The following is a 24581-nucleotide window of genomic DNA, read 5'->3' on the forward strand; positions in this document are numbered from 1 at the left end:
TTCTCTTTCAGTGCTTCCTGTTTCACACCCTGCACTGTGATATTCCAGTCCAGTTTGCCTGTCCCTGGCCATCTTAGGTCCTCATAACGCCTGTCTATTCTCCTTCACTGAGTCTGAAGGAGGCCAAAGCCGAGAAAAACAAATACAGGCAGAGAAGGAAGAGGCACAATAACAAACGGTTGAATAAATCAATGAGTGGGGACAGAGATTTGTTGTCTGAAGAACCTGTCTTTCTCGTTCTGGCAGTTAAACGCAGACATGAGAGGGAGTGGGAGGGAGGGAGGAGAGGCAGGGCAGTCCTATTACCAACTGAACATGATCATTTCAACAAAATGGATCCAGGAAGCCCCAGGTACATTATCTATTTGATTACTTACGGCAGTTGGTGGGCAGGTATATGTTTTGCGATTTTAAAACCAAATGTCATTTTTTAAATTATGTTTAAATACCTGTCAGTGTGGTATCTGATATAGGTGCAGTTTACAGTGTTTAAGAGTTGCTTGCTGTTTAGTGCTTGAGCAGTTTTTTGTGTGTGTTTGTGTGCTTTTATGTTAGGCCTCCTATACAGTAACTAAAGAACAGTGCAGTTTGGCTCTGTTTGAAAAGTGGTCCATACATTTTTGACTAGCCAATGACAGCAGTATTTTAAATGTTTGTGTTTGTGTGTGAACAAAAAAAGATGAAAATGATAAAATCTGCTTGGTGGTGGTTAGATGTCCCTGGATAGGGTGTGTGTGTGTGTGTGTGTGTGTGTGTGTGTGTGTCTGTGTCTGTGTGTGTGTGTGTGTGTGTGTACATGTGTGGCAGATTTATTGTCAGTGTTTTATAAATAGTGTATATCTTGCCGTGGTTTTACATCATTGTTTTTTTGTTTTTTGTCTGGCTACCCAGTAACTCCCCAAACTGAGAATACTTTCAGTGCTAAAGCCGGTCACTACATACATGTCTGTTCGCCATTCCTCAGTTAATTGTGATGTGCACTGCATGTTTGCTTATAACGTTAACAGTTCTGTATTATTGATAGTTAAAATGGTTCAAACCACAATAACAGTATGTACTTTGGAGTACTGTTCATTGAAATAATACCGAAAATACACAAATTTGAAGGCATCCTCTGGGAAGAAGGATAAGCAAACTCGGGAAGGGAAGTCCCACAAATTTATTTCCAATGACATGCCTACAGTATGTAGATAGTATAATTAGAAGGGCACTGAAGCTGCATCTTTCACTCTTCATCAAAGTGACACCAGAGTTGGAAAGGGTACAGTGCTTATGCTTTATTCTCTACAATGTGTTTGGGGCCTTTGAATAGTTTTTACGATAGTCTTTTAGTCATTTGTCTATGTATATGTCTCTCTGTACGTGATGTTTTTCCCCATTATTTACAGTTTCAGTCATTTTATTTACATGTATCCACTTGTTCACATAATTATTCTATAATACTTGTATACTGTTGACTTACAAAAACATATACTGTGTACATACTGTGGAATTATTGGCACCCTTGAGAAATATGCACTAAAAATGCTGTAAACTAAAAGATAATACAAACATGTTGATAGTGTGTATGGCCAAAACGTTCAATTTGGGTCTCATCTGACCATAGCACTCTCTTCCAGTCATAATCCGATGAGGTTCGGTTTTGTTTATTGTGCTCAGTAAGAGCTGTCTTCGTGCCACCCTTCCACGAGTTTGTTGCTATGGAGGTGCCATTTTATGATTTTCCTTAGATTTGGTGACCCCAAGACACAACTAATCTCTTAGTCTGTGTAATCCTGTGGTGAATTATGGCCGCTCTCATCATGGTGAATGGTAAATGTTTGGCATTTATATAGCGCCTTTATCCAAAGCGCTGTACAATTCATGCTTCTCATTCACCCATTCATACACACGCTCACACGCTCACACGCTCACGGCAATTGGCTGCCATGCAAGGCACCAGCTCTTAAGGAGCATTTAGGGGTTAGGTGTCTTGCTCAGGGACACTTCGACACAGCCCCCTTCCTCACCGTCCGTGGGGATAATATGCACTTGTGTCGTCTTTGTGGCAAGTTTGCAACCATGCCCTTACATTGCTGGTTGTATGTTCAACCATTTATGTATTTCCTTATACCCGTTACCTGGTCAGTTACCTTCGTTGTCAGGAAGTGATGGAATGACTCAATATAGTTCATTTAGACTGAGATTAACTAAATTAAGAAAAATTGTTGTTTCACTTTGTTTGATTTTATTTACAATAATTTTTGCACCTGTGGTTTTTAAAAATAGAAGTATATCGTTTTCCCTTATGTTTGAACATATAATATAGATAATTATCAATTTAATTATGGGTGCCAATAATTCTGCAACCCATGGTGTACTGGGAGGTGAAACAAGATTTAGTGTATTTATTTTACTGTATTTTCACCATTAGTGGACATTTTGTGGACAGTGATACAACTATTACTTTTAAAGGTAAAGTTATGGAATGGCCAGTCTTAAATAGTGTCACATATTCTTTATATATACTTTATATATATATATATCTATTTATATGGTATACATTGTATTTAATTGTGTTGTTTGGTCTTGCACTTCGTATTCCTCTGTTCTGCTGTGCTTACGCTGTTACAAGTTTCACTTGTAAAAGTAGTGTACAGGCGGAGGGGCCACATTGGCTCAGTAGTCGAGCAGTAGTCGGGCAATCGGAGGGCTGTCATTTCGATCCCGCCTTGGGTGTGTCGAAGTGTCCCTGAGAAAGACACCTAACCGCCCAATGCTTCTGATGGTTGGTGCCTTGCATGGCAGCCAATCGCGGTTGGTGTATGAATGGGTGAATGAGAAGCGTCAATTGTACAGCGCTTTGGATAAAGGTGCTGTATAAATGCCAACCATTTACCATTTTAAATCTCGGTGTGACTGCTCAGTAGAATGAAGGTTTATGTATATAAAGTGAATGCTGTTATACAGGGCAATTTACAGAAAATGACCTCTCATCATCCCCTATACTGTGCTGCATTCTTCATCTCACTGTAACTGTCTCCCTGAGAGTAATACGGACGAAACAGCGCTAACAGTAACAGTGGCAATGGTTCCTGTCCCCAGCCCTTTCTCAAAGCTCGCAAACTCCAATGCAAGAGGAAGTGACGCAGGGCAGTTTGAGGAAGTTCCCCTCAGAATTCTGTCTCTGGGGCAGTGGGAACCAGCAAGAGATGCAGAACTGGAGAAGCAGTGGGTTTCTCAGAAAGAGACGGAGTCAGCGCTTGACGCAATACCAACTGCAGTGACACAGACTAACCATAAGGTGGCAGCAGACAAATCGAGGTTCCATACTCTGGGCTATCAGGTATACCTGTGTATTTATTTTGTATTAAATGAGTAACTTTTCCTGTTTTCCCACTGGTTTTTAATTGTGATTTTTAAATAGTGATTATCAACCATGTCTGCTGGCATTACAAATACTTTTGTGCCATTGATCTTTTTTGAAATAATGTATCTAATAATGTATAGTTATTTATTGTGGTCATTTATCCATGTGGGATTTTCAGAAGAGGCAGAAGAACAATGTGATCACTGACTTAGGAACCGTCAGTAAGGGAGTGTCTGGAAGCAGTAGATCTCGCGGTGGTATTCAGGCACTCTTCGCCCAGGGACTGTCTGAAAAGGCACCCACCCTAGAGGTATGCCCAAACTAAGAACAACACCAGCATACATGTCATTTCACCATGCACATGTGCAGCATATACAAATACAAACTCACACACATACAGCACACACACATACACAAATGTGACCTGTATATACACACACCATGGGCAGATAACAGCAGCAATGACAGTGGCATACTGACACTTGCTCTCTTGTATTTCTCAAATTCACTCTCTTTCAGGAACGTTCTCAGTTGGAGAGTTTGAAACAAGCTCTGCAGTCATTTCCTCTGCCAGCACTGCCTGACTGGAAGAGGGGAGGAGGAGGAGGAGGAGGAGGTGGAGGAGGTGGAGAAGGAGGTGAAGGGGAAGGAGGAGTAACAGACGTTTCATTGGAGGAGAGCTGGACTCGTATCGTACACTCTCACGTGGTACTGAAGTAGCGGACGAGGGCTTGGGCGGGATGACGCTGATTAATATTGACGGTTAGAAATATTACGGCATGGGGGCGACGTGGCTCAGGCAGTAAGAGCAGTCGTCTGGCAGTCGGAGGGTTGCCGGTTCGATCCCCCGCCCGGGCTGTGTCGAAGTGTCCCTGAGCAAGATGCCCAACCCCTAAATGCTCCTGACGAGCTGGTCGGCGCCTTTCATGGCAGCCAATCGCTGTCGGTGTGTGAGTGAGTGTGAGTGAGTGTGAGTGTGTGTGAGTGTGTGTGAGTGTGTGTATGAATGGGTGAATGAGAAGCATCAATTGTACAGCTCTTTGGATAAAGGTGCTATATAAATGCCAACCATTTACTTAACAGAGATGGCTGATGCCTGGAGAAAAATGTTATAAAGACTTTCAATCATTCAATCAATTAAGTGCTATCATGAATTGTAAAAGGGAAAACAAATATTTATTGAAGGAGTTTTGGCTATGTATTAACGCATTGTTTCCTTGTTTAGAGCATGACTAAGACACAGCGGCACCAGCAGGAGGCGCTGTGGGAGTTGATACATACTGAATTGAATTACATTAGAAAGCTTACAATTGTGAATGATGTGAGTTGTTTTGAACTATTGTTATTCGTTATTGTTTTTCTATTATAGATACTTTTGCATTATTAAATACAATGAGATATGTAATGGATTATCTCAACCTGTGAAACCTCCTCAGCTTCAGCTGTTTTCATCAGCAGTGCTCAAAATGGGACAGTAATTATTGAATGTGAACTGATCAGTTTGTGTCGTTTATTGACCAGTCTAAGTTATTTTTCAGCTGGTGATTGCAGCCCTAGTCTACCTACGGAACGATGGGTTTTTACCAGAGGTAAGTTGATAATTGTTAATAATTAATTAAACATGTGATTGCTTTTACAAGCTGATTCTGATCTCTTGCCACTGTGTCTGGTTGTCTGGCCAGCTCAGAAACAGCTCAGTATTTCTGGCCTAGTGTGCTCTGTCTGACACCTGCTTTGTTTGTGGGTCTGTCTGTCGTGTTGACCTAGCTTAATTCGTGCCAGTGTAGCTGATGATTTAGAAATGTGAGCGGGGGCGTGATCAAGCGAAACTCTGCTGTGGTGTGGCTGTTTTTTCAGGTCACCCCAGAGCTCCTCTTTTCGAATCTTCCTTCCATACTGCAAGCTCACCGCCTTTTCTGGCATGAAGTACTGCTCCCTTCGGTACAGGAAGTCAGGGAGACCGGGAAACCCTTTGACCCCGTGAAACTGGAGGAAGGCTGCATGCAGGTACAAACCAAATATCAACCAAGTCACACTGAACCAGTTTAGGACAGAAACGCTTCAATGTGTATGCCCATATGTACATGCATTTTTATGGAACTTGATATTATTGGCATAATAATGGAATTCATTGTGTAGATGCGTATTTTGCACAAAATTCTAAATAACAGTAATTTGGAATGTCAGAATTTCTTAATTACCATAAATGGGGCACAACTCAAAGTTATCAATGTTGTATGCCTGTGATTGGTCAGTGTTGAACTGGTTGGCTGTGCCAAGGACAGTTCCCTAGTAGAAATGAGTTATGTTTTCTTTGTTGGCTAGGCTAGGGGGTACAAATTATGGTTGCCCGCAATGCTTTTAAAATTCTGGGCAAGCCTGAGTTTGTTGGCGTCTCTCTCCCTCTCTGACAGTTCAGCGAACGCTTTGCCCCCTACCTCCAGTACTGCTGGGAGGAGGAGAGGATTATGGACTTCACCCGTAAGCAAGCCTCCAACCCCCACTTCCAGGCCTATGTCGAAGTACGTTCACAAGCCTTGTGCCAATATTGCTCCCACGCCAATGTCAGATAAGAAATTACTGCTAGCCTGCATCTATAATTGTTTTCCTGCTGTTGTCTGTGGTTTCAGTTGCTGCGGTAACTTGTAGCTGCATATCTGCACGTGGATGGAAAATGTGATATGTTCGCTTACTAAATGTTACAATACAGATACACTTGAACTTAAAACATAAGTATGGATAATTAATAATTATTTGGTTTATTTTCATTCCCTCTCATGGCTATTGTTGAGATCTGAGCTAAAGGCATTGGGATTAATTCAATAACTACGTATATGTATAACCACACAGTGTTGAATAATCATCAGAATTAGCCAAAGCAGAAACTGTATACTGCAGGGCTCCAAAACCCCAGCCCTGGAGGGCCCCGTGTCTGCTGGCCTGTAGTGTAGTGGTTAAGGTATATGACGGGGACACGCAAGGTCGGTGGTTTGAATCTCGGTGTAGCCACAATATGATCTGCACAGCTGTTGGGCCCTTGAGCAAGGCCCTTAACCCTGCATTGCTGGTCCAGGGGAGGATTGTCCCCTGCTTAGTCGAAACATGTGCTGATGTTTGTTTGTTTGTTTGATGGACTGGTCAGTGGGTGGAGACGTGCCCACTGGTTTCTAAGGCATAATGTGCTGATGTTTGTTTGTTTGTTTGATGGACTGGTCAGTGGGTGGGGACGTGCCCGCTGGTTTCTAAGGCATAATTGTGAGGTCGGGGCTGGGCGGAGAGCCAGAAGCGACTACGGGTAAAACCCTTCTAAACGAACACGCGAACGTGTTCGCCACTAAATCCCAGGAGGAAGCGGAACAGTGATAAACAGAAATGAAATTAGGAACTTCTCCCGGGACAGGGGGAGGAAACTTTAACAGCTCAGTATTAAAATAACACGATCAAACCTTTAGAGTCAAAACAGAAATAAAGCCAAAAACGCCTATTAGAAAATAAAACAACCCTTGGAAAAACAGGGCGAACACCCAACCAAAATAAGTGCTGATAAGTGAGCACTGACGGTCGCAGACCGAGCATCAAAATAAAGTACAACCTAGCGACAAAATACTAGGCACGAAAATAAAACCCTTGAGGCACAGCTCAGGAAAAAATGTAAACCAAAATACATTACCGGGGACAATGTCCCTCTACCACCGACTCACACGAGTCCGAAAATAAAGAAGAAAATAAAGACCCGTTAGGAAGGCGTCAGTGAACACAACACTAACAACTGAACGCCTTCCTTACCTTTTTACTTTGCAATAGAAACACACCAGCACAGTACCTGACTCGTAAACGAACAGAGTCTACCTTGTGCTTTTACCGGCTTTGCACAAGAGCGAACAGTTGGACACAAAAGCGTTGAAGGACTGCCAGCACTGGCCTTAAATACTCTTCAGTAGGAGAATTCCCCTGGCACTAATGAAGTCCAGGTAAAAACAATGAGCCCCAGCCCTCTGGTGGTCACCATGGGTCATTACCTCCCACCATGACAGTAATGTGCTGATGTTTGTTTGTTTGTTTGTTTGATGGACTGGTCAGTGGGTGGAGACGTGCCCGCTGGTTTCTAAGGCGTAATGTGCTGATGTTTGTTTGTTTGTTTGATGGACTGGTCAGTGGGTGGAGACGTGCCCGCTGGTTCACAGGATGCGGCTCGGTGACATGCAGGCCAAGCCCCACATGCGGATCACAAAGTACCGGCTGGTGCTGGAGGCCATTTTGAAGAGCACACAGGACCCTGTGGCACAGTACTCCGTCAGGAGGATGGTAAGAACGGCCCTGCCGTGGGTGAATGGTAAACGGACCACGTTTATAAAGTGCTTTTTTTTTTAGAACTGATGCCTCTCATTGACCCATTCACACACACACACACACACACACACACACACAGTCAGGGGTTAGGTATGTGGCTCAGGCGTCCACTGTTAGCTCCTGAGCGAATGCCGCCATGCTTGCCACCGGTGTCAGATTCGCCGACAGGCTCTGTTCAGCTTGGGCCAGCGTTGAGTGGCCTTTCTTGTCCTCTCTTTAAGTGTGTGCGAGGGTTTGTGTGGACCATGATGTACCCGCCTGCACCACTGGAATGCTTAAGCTTCTTGCAAAAGTGTGAAATGTGAAACCCAACCCAACTAGAATGGATTTGTTAAAACTGTAAGAGACGTGTGAAGAACACTGAAAAGCATGACCACAATAAAGAACATTCAAAGACTGGGATGAACGGTCTATGTGTGCCAGATATTGCTTTTCACTTGGTTTTTTCAGTCGATTAATTGGTATAATTTTCCTACATTGTTTATTGGCATCTTCTTCTGTGGCTGTTAAATAAGGGGCTTTTAATTTTCTTTCTCAAAAACCAAGATTGACTATTAAATATTGCCTGGGTATCTCTCTCTCTCTTCTCTCTCTGTCTCTCTCTCACTATCCCTTTCTCTCTCAGCTCACCAGTGTCAATAGCTTTGTGGACAGCATCAATGGATACCTGGCATTCAAATGTGATGAGCTTGCTCTCTCTCAGACAGCTCAGAGAGTGGAGGGGTATGAGGTGACAGAGACAACGAATGAAGAGATCGACAAGGTCAGCTTACGGAAATCACAAAAGACGCAAAAATCACATGTCAAAATTCAGCCACATCATTGGTCAATGCTCTTGATCTTCACAGTATATAAAGGAGTTCTGCTCCTTCGATTTAACAAGCCCTATCCTGGGGTTGGGACCTGCCGATACACGCAAGCTGGTTTCAGAGGAGACTCTCAGGATCAGAGAGAAGAAAGACAATAAGGTAGGCTGTGCTTTTTCATGCTCTCCTACTGTAAGGCCACAAACTGTGTCCCCATAAATACCCAAATTCACTGTGCCGTTGGGGAGAAGGGAGGGGAAAGGGCAAAGGGAAAGAGCGAAGTGTGAGGGAGGTCCTGGACGACCGGAGCTACGACTATCCACAGCAGGAAACAGTCCGTATATTCCCAGTTACTGATTGCCCACGAACTGGGAAGCACTCCGTATATTCCCAGTTACTGACTGCCCAAAAACTGGGAAGTGGTGGCATAGCAGTTCTTGACAAGAAAAAAAAGAAGATTATGTCGATACTCTTGTCCTAAAGGACATTGAAGGACAACAATTTGGGACGCATTTACAGCGACAACCTGCACTCTGGCTATGGGAGTGTTTGAAATGCATTAGAAATACATTACCCCACAGTTAATGTACACCGTGGCAAGGCCATGGTCACACAGATGAACAGCCCTTACGTGCGGTTTCCGGGGGTAAACGCTTTGAGGTCTGTTTGATGTTTGATGTTTTGCTGACTGCTGCTGCGTGCCGCTCAGGTGGAGGTGGTCGTGCTGCTGTTCTCGGACGTGCTGCTGGTGACCAAGGTGCAGAGGAAGTCGGAGAAGCTGAAGGTCGCGCGCCCCCCGCTGGTCCTGGAGAGAACTCACTGCGCTGCTCTGAAAGACGGCTGTGAGTGCGTCATCCTTCATCCCTCTCCCATGCCCTGTTAACCCGCCAGAGAAATAATATCATGAGAGTTTTACCTGAACTATCAAAACGTGCCTCTGGCCCGGGTCTCTCTCTCTCTCTCTCTCTCTCTGTCTCTCTTTCTCTCTGTCTCTCTTTCTCTCTCTCTCAGGTTCATTTGTGCTGGTGGAGAAGAGTGAATTGGGCTGTGCTGTGAATGTGTACACAATCTTCACCCCAACCCCAGAGAGCTGCTCCGCTTGGGTCAATGCCTTTGCTACGGCACAGGTAACTCAAACAGGAAAAAAAGCTTCAAATAACCAATAGGATTTATTTCACCTTACACCTTTAATACACCTTAAACATCATTATATTGTTCTTAACTGAACGGTCTTAACGAATGCTGATGTAACAATCACTACTGGTCGTTTAAAGAAATACATAAAATAAACATTCTCTTCAAAGTTATAAAATATTTTTTTCACACAGAAATCCCTGGCAACCAAGAGAGAGAGAGAGATGTCTCACAGATTGGGGGACATCAGCCTGGGCTCAATGCAGGTTGAGAAACAGGTCCTTCCTCTATCAAAAGCAGAAAGGACAATTGAGGAGCAAAAGGAACAAATAAGACAATTAGAGGTTGAGCTGGCGCTCTTACCAGGGCAAAAACAAGAAAATGGGGGCAGTGAGAAACCATCTGAGAATGGGACATTGCCTTTCACAATTACAGATAAAAACCTTCAGAACCAATTGAAAAACTTAAACTCCACGTTGGCAGGAAGAAACATCCCAAGCAGCCAATCAGCACGGGGGAATTTTGCAATGGGGCGAGGCAAACGGCAGAACAGGAATTCTGGGAAAATGGATGTGGCGATGTCAAAGGGGCAGGCAGAGGAGGACAGGGAATTCACTGAACATGAGTATCCAGGCATAAAAGAGAGAAGGGTTACATGGAATAGCAATAAACCAAGACCTGGTCCAGCCTCCCCCAAAAAACACATAATATCACCGGCGGTCTCTAATGAAAACCAGTCAAATGCTTCTCAGTCCCCACTGCCGGGCAAGAGGCAGACTCCCGAGATCACACACACCAAATCGGCACCAAGCCTGAAGGATACTTTGGCTTGGGACTCAATATCCAAGGAGGGTCCACCACAAGGAAGAAAATTATCTTGGATAGATTCCGAGGGCCAGTCATCAGACCAGCAGTCTGGAAGAGATTCTAACTCCAGCCAATCAGAAGATGACTTTTTAAAGGAGCCGCGGGCGTTTTCGCGGCGGCAGAATTCTCCACGATTACGGAGGGGGCATCCCGTCGTTCAGCACGGTCCCTTCCCGCAGCCCCCGAATTCGGAGGACGCCGTGTTTGTGTTCCGTGCCAGTTCCTCCTCTGCCTCAGACTACAAACGGGGCCTACACTGGACACCCCAGTGGCCCGCTCCGAAGCCGCACTCTCATTTAGGCCTGGGTCTGTGGACCGGGAGAGGGAATTGGGCGGGGCACCGGAACGGCGCTGTGCCGAGACCGTCCCCTGAGCCCGGGACCGTCTCTGAACCAGAGCTGCCTGCTGCAATGCCTGAGCAAAACTCCCAAAAAAGGCCTAAGTTCAAGACCCAAAGGAGTGTGTCCATTCCAGACATCATAATTCAGGCAGGGAGTCTGGAGACCGACTCCCAGACCTCCCAGTGCTCCCAGCCTGAGGGGGGCATTCAGCGGCACTCCTCCCTGGCACCGGGCATCTTAGAGCGAGTGAGGGGGCGAGCAGAGGAGCGAGGGAGGGAAGGAGCGAAAGCAAGGAGGTCTAGCACGAGCTTGGGCTCCAGGAGCTTCTTTCTGGACTCGACCCCGTCTGCCTCTCGGTCCACATCTCCATCCCTGTCTCCCTGCGAGGCGGGGCTGCACACCCCCACTGCTGTGCAAGAAGGAGAGGAAGAGGAGGGCGGCAAGAAAGGGAGGAAGCACAGGTGAGAGAACGTCTGTGTGTGTGTTTATGTGTGTGTGCGTGTGTGCGCGTGTGTTTGTGTGTGTGCGTGCCTGTGTGTGTGTGTGTTTGTTTATATGTGTACATGTAGGCATAGGTGTGTGTGTAAATATACCAGCAGATTTTCAGTTGTAGTTGCATTAAAATAGCATACAGTGAAAACACAAAACAGTTCCTCACAACACTGGTGCTGCTGCTGTTGATTTATTTAGTCACAGCGGCACGAGATACTGACAGAGATACTGCAGGAGAGCACCATTGTCTGACTTACGTATATCAGAGTACAAATGAATCACTTGGTATTAACAGAGGCACAGTTATGTCCGAATATTAGAGAATAGAGCAGTCTACTTCCTGTGTTCATCTAACACAGTTTATAGACAGCTGTTAAATAAAGACCTATTAAAAGTCTCTTGAACATCTCTCTCATAAGACACCCTCTCTCTCTCTCCCTCTCAGTTCTAGCTTCCCTTTCCCCCCCGTTGGCGCCAGTGTTGATTGGTCGGGTTGGTGCGTCGATGACGACGAGGTCATGGTTTTCCTGGTTCCAGAAGACAGCGGAGGGCAGGGTGTGGCGGGAGACAGCAGAGGGCAGGGTGTGGCGGGAGACAGCGGAGGGCAGGGTGTGGCGGGAGACAGCGGAGGGCAGGGTGTGGCGGGAGACAGCGGAGGGCAGGGTGTGGCGGGAGACAGCGGAGGGCAGGGTGTGGCGGGAGACAGGGGGAGTCGGACGCTCACCCTCAGTGACCTCCAGAGAATAAGCAGGCAGGAGGACGGGGAGTGTAGCGAGGTGTAGTGAGAGAATGAGAGAGAGAGAGAGAGAGAGAGAGAGAGAGAGAGAGAGGGACAGTGTGAGAGTGAGAGATACAGTGAGAGAGAGACAGAGAGACAGTGTGAGAGTGAGAGATACAGTGAGCGAGAGTGAGACAGTGTGAGAGAGAGAGAGAGAGATACAGTGAGAAAGAGAGAGAGAGAGAGAGTAGTAGACTCTACAGTAGTATACACAGCAGCAGGGATGCAGCACTCTGATGGCAGGTGTAGTTTCAGCACAACATGCTGCCTCAGTGAATGCAGTGGGTACAGATAGGCTCTAACCAACATTACAGCTACCTGAGCAAAGCACAATACAGCACTTATTCCCAATTATCATTTAATATTTCTACATTTCTGAGTAACTCTTGAGAGTGTTTCTCTCAGTGGGACTTCGTAATGTTGTGTATTGCAGACATGAGACAGGCCCCAGGGAGAGAGTTACTGTAATAATGCCCTTTCTCCAGGCACAATTATTATTTTTTTGCTTCTAAAATCTGTTAATTTGGTGAATCGTAATGAAGCCATTCTTGTTAAGGAAGCAAAGAGCAGATATACAATGGGACAGGTAATTGCACAAACTAATCTTGCTTTATGAGTTGTTGTTACATGTAAATTAAATGTAAATATATGAATAATATATTTGTTAATTTCAGTTAAATGTTAACTGTAATTTATTTTTCAAAGAGAGATCTCTGATGAAATCCATTTCATTTTAGAAGTACAGAACTTAACTTGACCAGCATGTGTAAGATATCTTCCTCAAGTTGAAATCTGATGCAGTATTTAAACTCTTACTGTACATTTTCATCTTCATGTAAATGAATAAAGAACAAAAAGTATTGATATATATGTATTTTTATTGACGTATGCATGATATTACATAAGAAACAACTGTTTAAAAACAAAAAAAATACAATTAAGAAAATACAAAAAGAAATGTCTGCTACAAATTATTGCACTTGGATAGAAATGTACATACCTGGATAGACAAAAACATACATGTGCACATACACACATTCACACACACAGAGACACACATGTGCACATACACACACACACATTCACACACACACACACACACACACACACACACACCAACACACACTCACAAACACACACACACACACACACAAACACACAGGAGTAGTAGTATTATAGTATTATTAGAAAACAATATAGAGAAGCATATTCACATTTTAAATGCATTTTAAGCTGTATAATGAATAAAAAAAGTATATATATACATTTTTTTATCACATTACAGAGATGGTGCGGGGCTGAGTCACTCTAAGCCTGCGGTTGGCTGCCCTGGGCTTTCTCTCTCATTCTCTCCCTCTCTCTCCCCTCTCGTGCGTTGGAGGCGGAGTGAACAATGGTTTCGAGGGCAGGGTACTGCAAGATCATTTTCCGCTATGAAGGGAAACATATGGAACAGGGTTTAACACAGAACTATGAATATGCTATACAGAGTACACTGCAAAAAAACTAAAAAATAAAACTAAAAATAAAAAATAACATCTTATTAAATATTTTTTATAATATTTTTACTTTTACTTGAGGTAATGAGGTAAGACAATTTGGCTCATTTCCAGACAAGACTTGTTAAGTCAGTTTTTGCAGTGTATGAATTATAGTACTGACAAAAAGACAGAGGATAACAAATACATGCGAATAATTGATGAGTACAGAACTGAGGAAATTCTGGCTGTACTGGACACTTCAGTGCATTTTATACAGAAGGCATACATTTAACAGCAGAACTTACCCTGCGATAGTTTTTGTACATCTGGAGCACAATCAACAGCAACACCACGATGAGGAAGCCAACGCCAGTTACCATGCCAGCTTTGCCTGAAGACGGTCTCTCTGCCTCTAAGTGACCTATGGTGAGATGGGTAGCACAAGTGTGAATAATAGTAATAATCAGCCATATGCAGTTATTTTTAAAATTGACATTAGAAAAATTGCATCCAAGCTGAATACGCATTCATCTCTGCTCACATCAATGTCAGTGGAATTTTAGATTTATTCCTCAGTGTATCTGCCCATGGTACAGTTTCTTCATTGTGCTATACTGACCAGTGGTGGACATTCTCAAGTCGTGCGTTTCTGTAGTTTACATATAAAAATTGGCTTTACTTGTTGGCGATGTCAGAATGCTAAAATGAATTGCGCTGTAAATTGATACTTACTCATGACCTGGAAACTGTAAGTAACATTTCCCAGAATTCCTTGTTCCCCACGGTAACGGCACACCCATTCTCCAGTGTGCTGCTCTGTCATTTTGGGAATCCTCAGGGTCTTTGTCTGGCATTTTGGGGTCTCTGTTCGTGTGCCGTTGGCATCGTATGTGATCTGCAGCCACTCGTACCCTGTCACTCCTGTGCCATTGCTGAGCTCACAGGTCAGACTCACAGGAGCGTTGAGTTTCACGGGGCTCGAGCTTCGAACTGCACAAAGCGTACAGAGGCGTCAGTCTACACACAATTTCATTTCGTTTACTTGTTTCTCCATACGTTTGGCAGATGCTCTTTACTCAGAGACGTATAGAAGACCACAATGGCATGTATTTCATTTTTTCAAAGCGCGGGTGCATTTATGATTGTCAAGCTATGACTCCCTTGGTGAAGTTGGTGTTGTTTATAAAGCAGTAGCTAAGTGAAGCAGTACGAACCCTGAGAAAATACTAAGTGAAGCAGTGTGAGTCCTGAGAAAGCATTAAGTGAAGCAGTGTGAGTCCTGAGAAAGCATTAAGTGAAGCAGTGTGAGTCCTGAGAAAGCGCTGAAGTTTATATGGGGCGTATGCCTCACCTTGAGCCGTCACCAGCAGCAGCTGCCTCTGCAGCTTCCTGCCAGCCACCTCCCCGAAACAGCGGTACGTTCCGCCGTCCCCCGCCTCCACTCTCTCCATCCGCACTGAGAGGTCCCGCTGTGGGCCCGAGGGCTGCAGGGTGGGAGGGAGAGGTCTGAAGGGCCCGGCCCCGTTCAGGTTCCTCTGCCAGCCAGCGTTCTGGGGAGTCAGCCCTTCACTGAACACACAGGGGAGCACAACAGGGGAGCCAACTGCTCTGTACAGCTGGGTCACCTCCGCAAGGGGGCTGGAGATACCTGAGAGAGAGATAGAGAGAGAGAGAGAGAGAGATCTTATGAGAGATGTTTGAGAGACTTTAATAAAGATGACAATAAACCATGAGAAAAGTTATCGATATCAGAAATGACTAGAAATCTCACCTCGCATAGAAAGGTACTGAGTTGCCTCTCCTTCCTTCTTCCCAAGCCTGACGGTACATGTCCACTGTCCTGTCTCCCGTGGAGACATGCTCATAATCTGCCGCTCCTCCATATTTGCGGTACTCCGTGTTTGCTGCAGGGAGAGTGGGCTTCCATTGAGCTTCCAGCTCACCGTCGCCTCCGCAGGCCGGGGGGTGACACTGCAGGTCACATTCACACTACTGCCTTCCAGCGGGGCAGCAGGACTGACAGATACTGAGGGAGGGAAAGAGCGGGGACGGAGATGATCAATACCGAAACAGAATCGCTGGAGGTGGCCAGTGCATCTGTTTCCAGTGTCAGTCACAGATCGTACCGCTGATAAAAGTTTAAGGACAGGAAGAAATGATTTCCGTTTTGTAAAACCCGGAAGCGCCCTGGGGCATTGTTTTTTTTTTTAATGGTGGTGGAGAGCATCTTCTGAGCAGATTTAATGTCATACCTTGAATGACACGGAGAACGTGTCTCTGGACTTCTTTTCTTCTGTCTGTTGTTGTGCAGGTGTACTCTCCTCCGTCCTCCACCCTCACTCTCTCGATGTGCAGATTGAAGACCCCCTTTCCAAAATCACTGTGCGGGCACCTGGCCCTCGGTGCCACCTCCACTCCTTGAAACTCCATACCACTTCGCTCTCTTCTCCACACGGTGTTGCGGTCCCTGTGGAGGCAATGAGACTACAGTAAATGCTTTAATTCACCGTCTCGCTGACAAAGAGGCAGATTGCGTACACAGGACAGGAACGAGGGTCAGCGTGCCCCCCTTCCCAAGTTTGTACTGCACTGACCCTCGTGACACGGAGGCGGCGCGAGGAGCAGATAGCGCACGCACGCCGTCTCAGTGCAAGGACAGGAACGGACGGTAAGAGGCCATGCGGTTCCGCCTCACCTGCCATTGATCTTCACCCACTGTACACTCGGGGAGCCTTTGGTTGGAGACTTGATGGTGCAGGGCAGCACTGCCAGAGAGCCTGCCTCCACCAACAGCTCCTCGCTCCCGGCACCTGCGGGAGAAACAGCGCTGCTCAGTCCGCACACTGCCGCGGCTGGAAACCTACTTACTTTCACTTTCACTGTCCGATTACCTACGCTAGCAAAAATGAAGATTATTTCTCTTCAATACTCCTTTTTTTCCCCCAATCTGACAGCCGGTGTATTAAAAATGCATGTTAAAAATATTAAAAGATAAATATATACAGTACTGTGTAAAAGTCTGTGCACCTGTGTAACATTCTGTACAGAAAAGATTCTTTCAAAACATTATTCAGTGAAAGGTCCTAAATAGACGTACTATACATTTTACATTACATTGTGGTAATTTGGCAGAATAGTTCAAAACTGAATCAAATCAGTATTTTTGTGACCACCCTTCGGCGTTAAAACTGCATCACTTCTCTGAGATAGACAACGCTGTACTGCAGTTCTTTAAGACAATCAGCAGGGAGGTTGTTCCAAGCATGTTGGAGAACTTGCCACAGCTCTTCTGTAGACTTTGGTTAGCTCCTTGCTTCTGATCTCAGAGAGCCTTGATCATATTATTTTTTTATTTTTTTACTTTTTTTATTAAATACAAAAATCTCTCTGTAAAATTTTATCTTTTGGAAAATGAATATTTGGAAATGTCAAAAGTGTTCTTTTATATTAACACACACACAAAAATAAACATATATATATAATAAAGACTTCTGCACAGTACTGTATTTTTTAAAATTAGTTTAGAATTTCTTTTCTATTTCTGAATATAAATATTTATTATTTTTCTGCAGGTAAGTTAAATGCTTAAAAAAACAATTGCTATATTGAGTAATCTTGAAAAAGAATTTGTATGAATCTTTTATTTCACATTTTACCACCTTGCTTTTAAAATTATAGTTATTTCATGTAACAGCAACTATGTGAAAAAGCACATCAGTAAAATGGATAAGGCGTCTCTCACCAGCCACAGAGAAGGCTCCTATTAGGATGAACAACAGCATTGTGATTCAGTTCTTAATTTCCTCTTCTGAAATATATTGCTGTTGCTGTTTCTTTCTCTCGTACTTCCCTGCCCCTCCTGGTTAACTGCTGTTTGCTTCCCCGTTTCTGAACTCCTCGGATGATCTCTCGCGTATATATGTTGCCGTGGGTGGCAACGTGGGAGGGGATGCAGTAACAAAAGGTAGTCCCTCTGTGAGTCACATGATCCAGGCCTCTGTGTGCACTTTCATGTGGTTTATATCTTTCTTTGTGACGCAACTTGGAAACTGACAGAGAACAAGACTGAGCGGTATGGGGAGCCCTGAACCCCCAGCCATCATCTCTCCCTCCCTCTTTTTCAGTCCCACCATTTCAGATTGATTGGGTGAAAAATGTAAAGAGAAACAAAGTTGCAGCTTACAAAACTTTTCCATCCACATAACATTACAATATATTTAATTTTAAAGATTAACGTTATCTCATTGTTAAAATCTGTCACCTAAGCAGTATAACAGGTCGCAAGATACAGCTACCAGAATTTACCGCCAGTAAGCTTACAGAAACGACTGTCAGCAAATCATGCTAGCAGCCTTCCAGTAATGCACACCAGCACAGCAGAGAGACAGAGAGGTGGCGTTGTTTTGATGGAGTGAACTGATGTCGAAAATGACTCACCCTCTCCCTCTTTCTGAACCTCTCACGGATTCAGCAGTCCAACTACGGCTGTTCAGATGCATATACCTCTTCAGCCAATCAATGTGTCACTTGTGTCACTTCTGCAATCCAGGGTAACATTTTATGGTAAATTACGTCATTGCGTAATTGTTAAATCCAGCCAAGCTGTTGAAAAAAAATAATAATAATAAATGTCAATGCATATGTGATCACATTTGTTGGATGGTATAATCTGATCCTAAGTGATAGATAGAAAGAAAGAAAGATAGATAGATAGATAGATAGATAGATAGATAGATAGATAGATAGATAGATAGATAGATAGATAGATAGATAGATAGATCGATAGATAGATAATATTGGAAATATTGTGGGTGGTGACTCGGATGTTTGTTTAACTACTCTGACCATATTTTCCTTAGTACTCTTTGAGCACTGCTTTCTATGTGTCTGATGTTTTTTTTTTCTCTCCATCACTTCCACACCCTCCCACACTCTTCACATTGAAAAATGTACTCATATTCAAATGTTGTGCGCAGAACACAAGCTGTACCAGCAACCTTGATAAACTCAGCTCGTTGAGTGTTACAGATGCATACTGATAAATATGTACTCCTAATTGCCGTGAAGATAAGAATATACTAAAGAATTTGGTTTAAACCGACAAAACAGACACCCCTGGCAGGAGCAATGTGTAACAGGGTCAGATCTTTTCCATTCCATTGGATCATCAGTTCTAAAATTATTTTTTAGCAATGGTGGATTTTTATGTTTCCAGAGCAATATTTGATTAAATTTTAGCAATGGTGGATTTTTATGTTTCCAGAGCAATATTTGATTAAATTTGACTGGTTTAAGTCCTGAAGCCAAATTTGAGTACATTGTAAATAAATTGTCCAATTCTGTAAATATGAACACACCAATGCAGGTCTGTTTTGTTTGAGAGTGCAATTTTGGTGCAAGTATTTGAAACGTTTGAAGTTAGTAATGCAACAAAGGTATGTTTCCTTGACTAAACAATCCATGAGACATTTTGCTATATAAAAAGCTTATGCACTTTAATTCTTCACTTTAGAATCGGATTATTACAATTTGGATTCTAAAATTCCAGTCAATCAGTTTATTTACTGGGCATTTCGGGCAAATATCTGAAAACCCAGCTTATCAGAGTACACCTCCATGATTCTATTTTTTTAAAACCCAGTAAAAATACTTTTTTTTCAGCCATTTACCATGACAGATCCATGTAATTGATAGTCCCTTTGCATATTTCTAGCTCTAGGGGTATAACATGGAAAATGCAGACTGGCTAAAAGTATCTGTTGAATGTATTGTTTGCGTAAAATATTTTAAATAAATTGCAATATTTGAGTTTAATGGACTAGTGCTTGAAGTGCAGTTTAAGGTAATGTTAAAGTGGACAAGAAATGCATATCTGATGTTACTAAAGGTGAAAACTCCTTATTAAGGGTACCTGTGAAAATTGTGAAAATGATCAATTCTAAAAACTAAAACAATAAAATGAGAAAAAAATGATCAAAGTCTGAAAACGGCAGCCCCAAAATATAGCAGGCCCACCCACTCTGATCTGTACGCGGGGGAGGAGGTCTATGAGATGTTTTCAAAGAGGGTCTTTCCCTTTGAAGTGGATTGCAATTGCAGAGGTTTTGGTGGGTTTGTATGAAGAAGGGCACATTTGTATTTATGGGAAACAATTGGTTGTTCAATACGCAACCATGCAAATTGAACAGAAATTGGAAAATATTCAGATTTTCTTTTGTACATAGACACCCCTGTTTCACACATTGTCACTTGTTCCAACTGAAGTGTTATCAAACACCAGAGAGTAGTCATTGTCTGAATTTCTCAGGATTTTGGTATTGGTTTTCAGACAGTGACGCACAGGGGACCTGGGGCAGGGCACGGTGCAGCATGTACACACTGACGAACAGGGTCCTGTTTACCCACAATTCACAGAGAGAATAACATGGGTCTCTCGAACAACACACATGCTGTCCCTGCTATCTCCAAGGACTGGCACGGTGGAGACAGCAGGGCTCTTCGGTCTGAGATAATTCAAATCTGAATATTCTGTGGGTTAAGGAAAAAAAACTCTTCATAATTATATTTCACAAAATTCTAAAAAAGGAGTGGAACAGGCACGATTGGAACAGGCGCAGAACCCTAACCACGTCCCCCTCAATGGGCATTTAGAGCAAAGACTCATTGACGTCACTTTTGGCAGTGGCCATGCTAGTAACAACAGACAGACTGCCATCTTACTGGAAGACAGAAAAACAAGGGTGTGTGAGAGACGTGAGTATAGGCCAGCACATAGAAATAGTTCACATTGACATTTTCCAGTCCGCTAACCTGTTTTTCTTTCAAGTTCTTACCACCCTTTATGTCAAAGTGCAAGTTAATGTGGTGAGTGTTATTCCTGCAAACACAACAATCACACTAGACCTATATATTGATTATTTAACACTCAGATGAATTGCTTTATTATTAAATGTCTGTAATTCTACAAGCAAACTGCCAAATCATTTGATGTTTGGTATCTTGGGAATTCTTTGTGTGTAGAATTTAAAAATGTCAAGAAACATTAATCTATTTTAACATTAATCTATTTTAAATGCAATATGGTTTTCGCTATTTTCAAGGGGTCATGTCTCAAAAAGAAAACACAATCAATAAAACAAACAGTTTCTGAAGAAAAATTCCATTTAATTGCAAGTCAAGGTTAAGGACTGGGTTATGTTGATCAAATCAAATACATGTGTGAATAGCTTTGCACCCAGTGCAAGACCACCATTTGTGAGGCAAATTAAGTAGTTATTTCTGATATAACCTGGGTAGATGCATGTGAGCTATAGTGAGATAGATCATGAACATTAATGCTAACTTGAAAACACACACACAAACACACACACACACACACATACACACACACACACACACACACTCTCACACACACACACACACACACACACACACACACACACACACGGTAATTTGCAAGTTTGGACTCCATATATGGACAAAGAACAAGAAGGCTGCTCATCACGACAGATATGAACAATGGTACTTAGGTAAAATATTTTCCCACTTAATGTCCAACCTTATATCATTTTACGTCAATTGAAGATTAGGTTTCTGTTTTCTGTGAATCGGATCTCATTTTCTTCCATTCACAGTATTGTTTTTGTTCTACAGTAAGACTGAAACTGTGTGTGCGCATGCTCAAACATGTGTGTATGAGTGTGTGTGTGTGTGTGTGTGTGTGTGTGCGTGCGTGTGTGTGTGCATTTACATCCCTACATGCCCTCCAAAAGTACGCTGCCCTCCATAATGTTTGGGATAAAGAATTGCCTCCGTATTCCACAATTTGCAATAACAGAATCAAGTGTTTAAATTGTCAGATAAAAAAAAAATGGCATTTTTATACATTTTGGTTTTACCATGTAGAAATTACAGCAGTGTCTCTTTCTTCTTAATTATGTTCCAAGCAGTTGATTTTGATAAGCCTAAGGTTTGGCCGATGTCTCTAACCTTTTTTTTTTTTTCTCAGTCTTATAATGACTTATTTGACTTCCTTGGCACGACTTTGACCGTCATGTTGAAAAACAACAATGATAGTTTCCAAAGGTGACCAAAAGACAGGTGCTAAGAGCTCTCTTATACTGTACCTGCATTAAGGAGGCAATTAAACACACCTGAGCAATTACAATGAACTGTGAAGCCATTTTTCTCAAATATTATGGTGCCCTGAAATCGGGGGACTATGTATAAACACCACTGTAATTTCTACATGGTGAAACCAAAATGTATAAAAATAGCCTTCAATAAAATCAGAGAATATGCATATGAATATGAATATGGGGGTATTTTTGGGGGAACCATTGCTTGCAGTCCTATTGGTAAATTGAAAAAACTTTTTCACAATTACTTTGGTAAATACCCCTTGAAGCGTTCAAACTATTCAGAAGTTGAACATACATTAAAAGTATTATATGAGACCGTGTTTATAATATACAAATAACCATTAACGTAATCATCACTCGTCAACACAAATGCAAAAACAGCAAGGATACTTTTCATACGCAGATTCGACCATCTAGTGGTACAAATGAGAACTTGCTTTATTGATTGCTATTGCGCTGCATTGGACATTTTACGGTAGAATGCAGTGCGAAATGCATTCTGGGTTTCAACGTAAAATGGCGGTGCCTGTACGTGAAACGTGAGTGATATTTGGGTGTATGAATTGGATTCCTCGGCGTTATCGTGCAAATGATGAAATATAGATGTAAATATTTACAACCTGCGTGATTACTGATAAACCACTATTATTGCTGTACTCAGTTGGTGACCTGGGAAAGAGGCAACAAGCATTGTTTGGGTATGTAGCAAGTTCAACATAACTTCGAATCAGCTAACAGTTCAGTATTTTAGCTAGCTAATTTAGCTATGGGCAATGCAGAGCATTCCACCATTCCTGTAGCTGAATGTCGCAGCTCGTGTTTATTTTATGAAAGCATGTGTGACCAACCATAATTGGTCATACCCATAACTTGAAAGATCGTTGAATTATTTTCTGTGAGATACTGTAACTTAGCTTGACCCTGATCGTCGAGGTCGTTTCCTTTTTTCCAGGTTTCATGGTTGAAGATGTCTTTGTTCGGGAGTTTTTTGAGGGCCGGGATGACGTTTTGTCATTCTACCCTTGAATCAACGAGGCATATCTCCACAGGTATGCAACGAGTCATATTCGTTTCATATGAACAGGTCTTGGCTGTAGGTAAACATTGTTCACCATCTAGCTACTAAATGCATGTCATGGCCAGTGGTCATTCTTGCGCGTAGGTGTTCCTCCTCGTCTGAGCATGGCTGTGTGAATCTGTAGGTGTATGCAGAAGAATCAGAATGCACACCATTCCAGCGCCCAAAGTGACGGACAGGTGGACGGAGAAGCGCAGCATGTACGGTGTCTATGACAACATTGGAATTCTGGGTGAGTGAATTATGGGCAGGTGACCTTCGTTGAAAATGGCAAATCCTGGTTGTATGGTGATTTGTATGGCTGAAATATTTTGCTTTCAGCAAAGAATTTCTATTTTATTGAGTCCAGCTAGGAAAAAGGTACTGCTCTATTTTATTTGCCATGCTTATAATGTTCATATTTAAGAACGGCCTTGTATCACGGTTTAGACGGGATGCGTAATAATTATTCTATTCAGTGCCTTATTGCTTTACACCATATAAACAAGGTGAGATCTCAGCAAATATGTAGTGCTCAGGAAATAAAACATTTACTACTATTCATTTTATAAAAATTGCACTTGCTGTAGATTATGGGTTATCATGGGTATTCTTACACAAAAAGTGATCCAAACTGGGAAATGTCTGAAATTGCCATTGCATTTTTACTACAAAACCTCTGTGCTGTCCAGTCTGACTGAAATTGTGAGTGTATAGTGTAATGTATAGTATGATAAAATAACCTTAATTTTCTTTTAGAAAAATAATGACGAGAGTAGACCTCTATAGTTTGGTTTAAGTATGATAAAAGAAGGTTACCATAGCTCAGATTTTCTTTAAATTAACTGCCCTTCCTGCTTAGCTGGTCCATATTAATTCCTTGCTCTTTTGTTTGCAACAAACTCCTCCCTAGCTGGTGGGTCAGAATTATTGCGGGCCCTGAAAATGTGAAAACTGTACTTGTAAAACATGTATTAATTTCTAATGAATAATAATAATATTTAGAAAAAGCTATGAATGTGTTGGAATTTTAAAAATTTTTAGAAAAAAAAAAAAAAGTATTACATTTTTATTGCTAATCATCATATTTGGTGTAGGTGACTTCAAAGCCCATCCACGAGACTTGATCCTGGCACCGGTTTGGCTGAAGGGTTTCCAGGGCAACGAGTTGCAGCGTCTCATAAGGAAGAAGAGGATGGTGGGGGAGAGGATGATGACCGCCGATCGCCACAACCTGGAGAAGAGGATCAAATTCCTTTACAGGCGCTTCAACAGATACGGCAAACACAGATGATCAGAGTCCAGGACCTGATCAATAGCTTTGATCCATCGTTGCGCGTGACTGGCTAACTTATCACTCTTAGACTGACTGGTAATTATAGCTGCCCTCAGCTGCAATGGTTGACCTAATTAATGTTGTGAGACTTCATCAGCTGTTGCTTGACCAATAAATTGATGGCCTGGTGAATGCTGTGCTAGTTATTTTTATTTTTCAGTTTTTTTTGTTGTTTGTTTTGTGAGGGATGCATAAATAAACCAAATTAAATTGTTTTCTTTGTGTGCTCTCAAATTCTTACCACATTACTAATCACAACGGAATAGGCCTACTATGTGTGTTTGGTTTTGTATGCTCAAGAAAATAGGCTATTTCCATCTACTATATTTGTTTTAAAAGGGCTTAGACCAACAAGCATCAGATGCAGAACATAAAGGATTACAGCAAAAGGCTAATTACAAAGCTTGTTAGCCCAAGAATATTTGTTTTTTGTTAGCCTTAGGTAATGC

General features: G+C 42.6%; 3 protein-coding genes across 3 annotated transcripts; 2 read left to right on the forward strand and 1 right to left on the reverse strand.

Annotated features, from left to right (window-relative positions):
• Positions 1-253: 253 nt before the first annotated feature.
• plekhg6 (pleckstrin homology domain containing, family G (with RhoGef domain) member 6) lies at positions 254-12121 on the forward strand. Its single transcript, XM_061250666.1, has 15 exons — positions 254-352; positions 3085-3325; positions 3528-3659; positions 3869-4057; positions 4575-4670; positions 4888-4938; positions 5207-5356; positions 5764-5871; positions 7505-7654; positions 8325-8462; positions 8548-8667; positions 9215-9347; positions 9517-9632; positions 9834-11308; positions 11785-12121. The coding sequence occupies exons 1-15, from the start codon at positions 333-335 to the stop codon at positions 12119-12121; spliced, it is 3456 nt and encodes a 1151-aa protein (XP_061106650.1). The 5' UTR covers positions 254-332.
• Positions 12122-12977: 856 nt separating this feature from the next.
• LOC133124805 (hemicentin-1-like) lies at positions 12978-17478 on the reverse strand. The gene is made up of 8 exons (XM_061236302.1): positions 17341-17478; positions 16294-16408; positions 15851-16065; positions 15370-15624; positions 14950-15246; positions 14331-14588; positions 13904-14019; positions 12978-13548 (listed from the first exon to the last, which is right to left on the reverse strand). Exons 1-8 carry the CDS (start codon positions 17378-17380, stop codon positions 13426-13428), a joined length of 1419 nt encoding a protein of 472 aa, XP_061092286.1. The 5' UTR covers positions 17381-17478; the 3' UTR covers positions 12978-13425.
• Positions 17479-22223: 4745 nt separating this feature from the next.
• Positions 22224-24346, forward strand: mrpl51 (mitochondrial ribosomal protein L51). The gene is made up of 4 exons (XM_061236596.1): positions 22224-22437; positions 22692-22788; positions 22942-23049; positions 23894-24346. Exons 2-4 carry the CDS (start codon positions 22707-22709, stop codon positions 24088-24090), a joined length of 387 nt encoding a protein of 128 aa, XP_061092580.1. The 5' UTR covers positions 22224-22437; positions 22692-22706; the 3' UTR covers positions 24091-24346.
• The last annotated feature ends 235 nt before the right edge of the window (positions 24347-24581 follow it).

Source organism: Conger conger, chromosome 1 (assembly GCF_963514075.1).
Source record: "Conger conger chromosome 1, fConCon1.1, whole genome shotgun sequence".
Classification (NCBI taxonomy): Eukaryota; Metazoa; Chordata; class Actinopteri; order Anguilliformes; family Congridae; genus Conger; species Conger conger.

Bases quoted from the DNA above. Each gene is read 5' to 3' on its own strand.
- plekhg6 (XM_061250666.1), top strand. From the start codon at position 333: ATGGATCCAGGAAGCCCCAG. The intron at 3,326-3,527 runs GTATACCTGTGT...TGGGATTTTCAG, and splicing joins TCCATACTCTGGGCTATCAG to AAGAGGCAGAAGAACAATGT. The intron at 5,872-7,504 runs GTACGTTCACAA...TGGACTGGTCAG, and splicing joins ACTTCCAGGCCTATGTCGAA to TGGGTGGAGACGTGCCCGCT.
- LOC133124805 (XM_061236302.1), bottom strand. From the start codon at position 17,380: ATGCTGTTGTTCATCCTAATAGGAGCCTTCTCTGTGGCTG. The intron at 14,589-14,949 runs GTGAGGCATACG...CGCTTTGTGCAG, and splicing joins GCTGCTGGTGACGGCTCAAG to TTCGAAGCTCGAGCCCCGTG. The intron at 13,549-13,903 runs GTAAGTTCTGCT...TTCCCTTCATAG, and splicing joins TGTACAAAAACTATCGCAGG to CGGAAAATGATCTTGCAGTA.
- mrpl51 (XM_061236596.1), top strand. From the start codon at position 22,707: ATGTCTTTGTTCGGGAGTTTTTTGAGGGCCGGGATGACGTTTTGTCAT. The intron at 22,789-22,941 runs GTATGCAACGAG...GTGAATCTGTAG, and splicing joins AACGAGGCATATCTCCACAG to GTGTATGCAGAAGAATCAGA. The intron at 23,050-23,893 runs GTGAGTGAATTA...TATTTGGTGTAG, and splicing joins TGACAACATTGGAATTCTGG to GTGACTTCAAAGCCCATCCA.